The 8,758-nt window shown below is 38.3% G+C and overlaps 1 protein-coding gene across 1 annotated transcript; it reads left to right on the forward strand.

Moving 5' to 3' along the window:
* Positions 1 to 281: 281 nt before the first annotated feature.
* On the forward strand, positions 282 to 8,508 carry LOC121528597 (mast cell tryptase-like). Its single transcript, XM_041816111.1, has 6 exons — positions 282 to 336; positions 3,556 to 3,570; positions 3,676 to 3,850; positions 6,077 to 6,345; positions 6,780 to 6,928; positions 8,173 to 8,508. The coding sequence occupies exons 1-6, from the start codon at positions 282 to 284 to the stop codon at positions 8,506 to 8,508; spliced, it is 999 nt and encodes a 332-aa protein (XP_041672045.1).
* The last annotated feature ends 250 nt before the right edge of the window (positions 8,509 to 8,758 follow it).

Raw genomic sequence — 8,758 nt, forward strand, 5'->3', positions numbered from 1 at the left:
TTCTTCATGTCATTCATTTGAAACAACAAATAAGTCACATATAGGGGAGCCACATCAATATATTTGTCCCCAGATGAAAACATATTTTATAATGTAGTTTATTATTTTATGTATAGTGGTATCACATCGTCATCCTTAATAGAGTTAATGAAAGCATGCCTGAGGTATCTAACAAAACAGGTTTTAGAAGGAGTGGATGCTGTACATATGAGCGCGTGGCTGAGGAAAAAGCCAGAGGTGATATAACAATTATTGCGAGTGTCTACTGAGTGGCAGAGAGCATGGCACCGTGGGCTGTATGGATCCTCGTCATATGTGGAGTCCTGACCGGGCAGGGTGAGTTTTAATGCTGAGTTACCACTTTATATGTTTGGTTTTACCCTCCTTTGTGATTACAGAGTTAAGGGTTTGATATGTGGTCCCATATTTCTATCTTTATTCATTATTTTATTGAATTAAAATGTATTTCATAAAATATGATACTTGCGATCTACAGAGAGGATAAATAAGGAAGTCCCTCAATCCACTTAAATTCTTACTATTTGCCTTCACAAGTCAACCGTCCTGACTGATGGGCAGTAAAAAGCCAAAACTCTACCAAGGTGGTCGAGTGGGAATTCCTTCTGGTCGGTGTTTCATTCAGCTGGTCCAACGACACCTCCAGAGGACTAAAAAAAGCACTTTCAACTGTAGAAGACACGACTTTTGTGGCCAACAAGGGCAAACCACTGGCAACGTCAAAAAGCCTTACATTGAGATAAATGTGTAGCAAGTGTAGAGAGTTAGAAAGTTTGAAAAACTGTGTCTAACCTGCTTCAAATCGATCCAAATGATTCTGGATTCTGGCATCAGTTCTGACAAAGGTTTTGTAAGTCATGTGGAGACAGCAGCGAGGGAGGGACAGGTTAGACAGAGATGATTATCCAGCTAACTCTTGCCTCAGGCTGTCTCATCAGCTGTGCCAAATTCCAGGCCAAATAGACTCAAACCCTTTTTTCTGCCAGGATTTTATGGTGGTCACACTATGCAGCTTTCACCTGTAAATGTAAAACATCTTCTCCCTCACTCCTGTTAGAGAGAGTTTCTCTAATGCAGCTGCTACTTTTTCTTTTTACTTTGTTGTTTATGTGTTTGCAGCATATTTGATGTTACTGTGGTTATGTTGCTGTTTTTTTCCTGCAGTGCATTTGTTCCAGTAGTTTTTCAGTTATTGCTTTTGACTTTTGCTCTTGGTTTTGAATCTGTAGTTCCTGCTACGTTTGTCATTGGATTGCATCATGTCGTGGCATACTGATCATACTGTATCTTATCTTTCGTAACTATTATATTGCATCAAGCTAGAATAGGGTTAATGAACTGTTTATAAAAGCCTATGTTGGCTGGCCTTACAGGCAGACTTGTTTGAGCAGTGAAGAGGCTATCTATCACAAACATGCATAAGGAAGATACAGTATGTACATTTAAAAATTCTGTTTGAAAGTTTGGTTCATATATTTGATCATATTTTATAGAATATCCCCCACTTCTAACTAATATTAATTCAATTCTCTTGAAATCTAGGTTTTTGCTCTTTCCAGCACATCAGAAACACCTTCTTAGCAGGACTGACAGATAAACTCAGTAGCAACACTTTCTCCTTCAAACAAAAAGATTTAAAATAAAAACAACCAAAACCTAAATTTTTTTCAGTTAGAATTTCCAAAGTGTTGTTCTAGCAGTTTTCTGTGGCAGAGGATTGAGACTGCCACAGGCAGGGAAAAATGTCAAAGAAAAAAAGTCTGACGTCTGAGGAAAAAGTCAGATTCTCACTTTAATATTAGAAATCCTGACTTTTGTGACGAAATTGTTTTGAAAAAGTGTTTTAATTTTTTTGTCAGTGCCTCTTACCCTCTTCCGTAGATTCCTTTCTTTGCGCTTTTTAAGTAAATACACTAAACACAACTAAATTACAGCTTTACTTATTGGCTAACCTAAATGTTATGTAATTTTAACAATCGGTTATTTTATTTATTCTTTTAACCTTTATTTAACCAGGAAAAAAACCTAATTGAGATTAAAATCTTTTTATCAAGCGTGTCCTGCAGTACTTGACGAGAAACATTATAAAAGAAATGTAGTCTAAAAGCATCAAGAAACACAAGAAAACAAATTTAAAAAGCAAATATTTACCAAATTTACCTAATTTGTAAATGAATCAAAGCTTCTGCTACCCTGCCAGTAATCATCCTAGCAGGGCTGGGTTAAATTCCTCTCTGTCAACAATATAGCATGGTTAATTGTTGCCCATAGACACACCTGTTCCCAGAACACTGTCAAAATTCTGCAAGTCATTGTTGTTTATCCTGAATGAAGAGACAAGATTACATACATAATCCAAAGGAAATTTAATAGTTTAAAGCAAATGGCTAGAGTTAACATGAAATCAGGGGTTAACTGTTAAAAAATGTATGGACTAAAGCTTTTTATGAAACACAGTCCCCCATTTCCAGACAAGATATATGCGACTGAGATGGGTTTTTATTGTTTTAAATGAAACAGAAAGCCATCGATAATGGCTGCCTCCACTGTGGTGATTACCTCAGATATATCCTTAGCACTGCCCCCGTTTTACTAGAACTGGACCACGTTTCTGTATGAAATAAAGAATAAAAACAACCCTAAAAGCTTTCCATGTTGGGAAAGGTGTTTTCACTCTTCTGCTGATCTACTTCAGCACGATTATGTGATAGTTATGGGGAAAGGGTAACTTCTTGTATGAATGCTTGTACTCAATGGCTGCTAATGAAGTGATTAGCTCGGAATTAGCCACAGCTGCACTTTGGTCAGAACTGGACAAAATTTATTTTTAAAGCAAACAGAGCAACACCGAAAGCTTTACATAACAGAAATGATGTCTGCGCTCTTCTCCCGCTCGGTTTAGACAGTTATGGTTTCTGGTGTAGCTGTAAGCTCAGCTGTAGCTGTAGGAAAGCAGCAGTGTAATCAGAACTGGCCTACATTTCTTTATGAAACAAGCCCAAAGAGTCACACTGAAAGCTTGTCTTGGCACAGAAGTTGTTTTTTCAAGTCTCACAATCGGCCTTGGCATCAATTTTACATGAAGCACTGCCATTTACGATCTACGGTAGCAGTGGCCAGCACAAGACGAGAGCATGCGCAATTTGCCATTTGTCGCTCAGATGGTTCATCACGTGATGTGTCGTATGTTTCGTAATGTTACATAATTATACATTATTATTTCGTAGCGTGGTGAATGTGCAGGTAACGACTTGTCCACGAGAGCGTTTTGGAGTTGTTGGATTGTGTATTTGGTGAGTTTGATGAGGGAAAGTCAAAAATACCCTCTGTCTCCATTGAGTTGGCACAGCAGGTCCGAACTCGGCAGCACCGATCTAAAAATAGCTTGCAAGGACAACGAAAGGTAACGAACCTATTACTAAGACTATAGGGAGAATGGCAATGGGCAAATTTGCCAAAATGTTAAAGTATCCCTTTAAAGACACACATGTTGAGCCAAACAGATGGAAGTAACTTGTGTATTTCTCTTTTCTACAGGGTCAAAGGCTCAGGGTAAGTATAGCCAAATCTCATTACAACCAGTCATGTTAATGCGCCTACATTTACCTCCAAATGAAAGCATGTATTTGCCTCATATGTGTGTCTATTCTCTGTCAGACTGTGGTATAGCTCCTCTGAACACAAAGATAGTGGGTGGTGTGAATGCCTCAGCTGGGTCGTGGCCATGGCAGATCAGCATGCACTTCAGTATCGGTCCAGCTACACGGCACATCTGCGGAGGGACCCTCATCAGTGATCAGTGGGTCCTCACAGCAGCCCACTGCATCTTGACGTAAGAGACGCTCATCTGCTCTTGTTTCATTTCCGGTTTTCAAAAGCAACACTTGCAGTCAAAAGACGCCTTCACAGGTTTAAAGCATAAGGCCAAAAGAGTCAAACGTATGCACACTGATGCTTCCTGAACACCAGATTAAAATATACATGAGTGCCTGCAACTGCTGCAGTAGAAAGCTTTACTAGATGTGAAACCCTATGACCCTTACATTTTTTTTCTTTACAGTGGTATTATTTTATATTGAGCATGATTTAGGCTACATTAAAAATGCTACAGCATGACTCCCTCTATCTTCTACACAATCCTTAATGTGCAGGTTGGTCTTTTGTTCTGGTTTCACCATCGTCTGTGTTCATTTTTGCTTTGTGAGTTCAGCCATTTTGAAAATATAATACATATCTACTTCAAGTCAAAAACAGCTGTTGGTTTTTAATGAATCATTGTGATTTAAATGACTTCAGTGATTCATCCATCATATCCATGCACTGGTGAAAAGAATGGGCTACCAATGTCTCCCATGGAGCTACTTTACTCACAGAGCATACGCTGATCCAACAGACTTACTGAACCTGCCAAAGGTGCTACAATAAACAGCTAGCACACACTGACAAGATGAAACAAGCAGTCTGGTTTTTAGAGTGCACATCACAGGTTAGCATAGAAGCTAGCAACATTTGAGGAGAACAAGGAGGAAGCTGATAGCAATAGCTTTCACCGTTGTAGCGTTTAGCTTGGATGTAGTTTAGAGTAGGCTTTGGTGACACTTTCAACAGAACTAGACCAAATTTTTGCCTGCCTAAAAGCAATTGGTCACTATGGGTTGATCATTTGCATCATAACTTTAGTCCCAATTTATTAGCAATCTGTTTTATGTCTTCTCCTAAAAATTAAAATAATATAAACCGACTGATCTTGCCCCCCCCTTATACCCCCCACACTCAACCCTGCACACCTCCCCTTCCCTCACACACAGCAGCTTATCTGTTGTTCTTCTTTCTCTTCCTCTCTATGGCCTTTTTAAAGTTTCTGCTTCAGTGTTATCATCTTTTGTTAAATCACCTTCAAATATAATGATTTTAAAACGGCTGATCTGTGCAAGAAAGTTTGACAACATCAATTAATTCCTGATCAGAACCAGCGTAGGAACTTAACTGAGTTTTATCATAAGTTCACAAACTAAACAATGGTAGAAGTTGACGTTTGACATGAGAAGTTGCAGAATAACCGGTGAATTTACTCCAAAAGGAGAACAAATAAGCATCCAGCTTGAGGCTGCACCAGATGCCAGATAAGGCATTAAAATGTCTGGCCAAAAGCCGGACATGCACATCTACTATCTCATCTTGTATTGTTGCTCCAATTGGTCTGTAATTAATGTGACAGACAGAATGTTTGGCCAGTCACCTTTGAGGATTTTTGAAAAGTCCCGCCCATCCCACACACTTAGGAGGTTTTCCAGATCAATCTGATATGCATGCAATAGGTATATGACACAACCTATCTAGTGTGTCGGGTTAGGGTCGCGTAGTCCCAACACTATGCCCAGTAGGCCACAATCAATAGTTAAAGCAAAAACAATAAAATGAAAAATCAACTGCCCTGTACATTTCATTTTTTCCTTGTTTGAAAAAAGACATTTAGCTATTATATTTTGAAGGTGGGTAAATGGAAGTGTTGCCAACATTACGGCTTAGCCCAATAAGGGGGTCCTAGGGCATTTTCCCTGTGAGATTCTTTCCTGCTTTACATATGCTATATTCACTGATTTTAATCCAAGTATATGCACATATTTTATTGGGAGAACTTATTTGTCTATTAAAACAGTTTATAGGATTTTAAAGTGTTGACCTGTAACCCTATTACATATGTTTAAAAATTTCCAAAGGTAAATAGCATAACAGAATTTAAAAATTGAATTAAAGATTGGTACTATCTGATATATTCCTTTATATATTCCTTCTCTGCCTTCCTCTTAGCTCTTGCTCCACTTGAAGAAAAAAGAAAAGACAAAAAAGTTTTAGATATATGGCCATAATACTACCATGTAAATAGCAGGTTTTATATAGTCAGTCACATAAACACTTGATACCTCTTGGTACATCTTCTCTATTATCTGATCAACACAGTTTCATCTTCTGCCTCTCTATGTCTTCACCTCCACAGGTGTTGACTGTAGTGCATCCAGTGACTGATTTAGTAGTAACATGTTCTCTCTGTATCCAGAAATGTGACCAGTTTTTGGACTCTCTACATGGGAAGAGAGACTCAGAGTGGCCCTAACAATAATGAGGTTAGCCGCTCTGTGTCCCAGATCATTGTTCATCCAGACTACAACGACACCTTGTTCAACAATGACATTGCTCTCATGAAGCTGAGCAGTCCTGTTAATTTCACGGACTTCATCAGACCCATCTGCCTGGCCAGTAACTCCAGCCAAATCCACACTAACAGCTCCTGCTGGGCCACTGGCTGGGGCCGACTTGGGAGAGATGGTGAGTATCAGGTTGTGTTTGACAGCTCAGAGTTAGCATTCAGACTTAGTGAAACAAAAACTATCATTGTCATTGCTCATCAGTAGGGTAATGTATTGTGTTCAGATGCAGAAATGTTAATAGAAATCAAATGGATTGCCTTTATGAGAATGTTTTTATTGTACAGTAAAAATGCCTTTTAAATATTCTCCAGTGAGCTTTTTCATCATTGGCACAGATCCTTGCATTTTCCATATAGCACAGATATTTCCAGGCACTAAGTCAGTTTGAACTATCCTGTTATCATGGGTTTGCCGCAGAAAACTTAATAAACGCAAGTTTGATTAAAAGATTAAACCAGAGAGATTTACTTACTGCAAATTTATTTATTCTGGAGCAAATGCCTGATGTTTGATCAATTAAAAGGTGTCATGTTTCATACTTTTGTCCCACAGAGCCCCTAGTGGCGTTTGATTCACTACAGGAGGTCCAGATTCCAGTCGTTGGAAATAATCAATGCACCTGCAGCTACATGCCAGAGCCTGAAGCAAACATCACAGAGCAAATGATTTGTGCTGGGGAGGCGGGTAAAGGAACATGTCAGGTACAACAAAATGTTACAGTAAATCTAGTATGAAAAACATCAGACAGTCTTAATGAAAAAGAAAAAGGGGCACATTCATACATGAGATAGAGTAAAGCCCTAAGTGGATAGACATATCCCAGGTGACAAGTCACTCAGAATCGTGTCTTATTTATCTCAATATCATGCAACAACAACATTGGTAACCCCATGATGTCAAATAATATTTAGATGTTATTGCTGTAAAACAAGCATTGTTATCCCGAGGTAAAAAGATAAATAAGTCACCATTTCAAAAACAAGTACAGTAAAAGACAGTAAAAGTTCAGTAGGGGTCCAGAGATAGAGCTGGGCTGGGGTTTGTTTAAGTGTCATTTAAGGGATGGCCTTGAAGCCTAATGACTTTCACATTTGGTAGCTTTGCTCTCAGTGTAATACAGCATTAGATACCAAAAGTAGATAAACTTAAAAGTGTAAAGATTTAAGGTATAAATATGTACAAGCTCTTGAAGGTATTATTTCTGGTATATACAAGTATGTGTGCATTGATAGTAAGGTTGCAAGATGTGCAAAGGGTGAAAGGATGCTAACTGGACTTGACAAGAGTATAAAACATGCAAAGGTATGGGCAGATTTACAAGAGGTAGATTAGAGTTACAATGAATAGATTGATTACTCTCAGCAATTTAGTATGGTAAATAGATTAAATTAGTACAAAGTAAATCATAATTATTTTACCACAGAGAGTCTTCTTACAGCATTTGAGTTACAGTAAATAGATTAGATTAGTATTAGTACAGTGAACAGATTAATTAGTGCAAATTTGCATGTGAGGTAAGGCATTAAACCGCAGTGATTTAAGTTACAGTTAGTAGACTGGTGAGTGCAAAGTAGCATATAAGGAGAGTCTTTTACCACAGTGAGCTTTATTACAGTGTCTAAGATAAGAGGATAATACTTTATTGATCCCCAGAGGGGAAATTCTGGAAACATCCGAGATGTATCTGAAGCAGTAAGAGAAAGTGCATGAGTCTAGTGTAAATTTTGGCAGCTTTTCAAAATTCAGTGTTAGTTTTAGGTTTTTAAATTAAAATGTTGACTAGGTCTAATCTCATTTTAGTCTTTTTTTTTTTTTACTCCTCACAGATTTCACATTCATAAAGAAATGGCTTGGACAAACAGGTGTAATAATGGATGGATGGACAGACAGCCTGAAAACAGAAATGTCTCTGACAACTGTTTGTTTTCTGTCTCTCCTGCTTTAGGGCGACTCTGGTGGACCTTTGCAGTGCCAACAAAACTCAACGTGGGTCCAAGCAGGCATATCTAGTTTTGGAGTACCTTGTGCACTGCCTGGTTTTCCCGAGGTTTATGCTCGAGTTTCTGAGTTCCAGACATGGATCTTGGATCAAGTGGCCGGGGCGAATGTAGGCTTTGTGACATTCACCTCTAGTGGCACCGACCCAGACAGCAGCTTTGTGTGTCGAACTTCTACATTTACAACAACACCTTCAACAACATCTGGGGCATCAACAGTCACAGATGAGATAGTGATGGTTATCATGGCAACATTGTTCCAGCTGTATATTTTAGCTCGGTAGCATTGTTATGAACTCCTCCATGTCTCCTTATTCTGCTGTTTTTTACTTCATTTAAATAATTTATCATAATTTCACTGTCAATGCACTGTAGCTTTGGATCACTAGAATCATTCTCTTTCTGCATCCCTATTATTATTAGTGTTTCATTTGCTGATTTTATTGATTCTCTTAATCAAATATGGACATCAAGATATATATCGATTGTTTTGAATGAGTTGCACTATATTGTATTTTACAATTGAAACCAAAA

The sequence above is a fragment of the Cheilinus undulatus genome, linkage group 20 (genome assembly GCF_018320785.1).
Source record: "Cheilinus undulatus linkage group 20, ASM1832078v1, whole genome shotgun sequence".
NCBI lineage: Eukaryota > Metazoa > Chordata > Actinopteri > Labriformes > Labridae > Cheilinus > Cheilinus undulatus.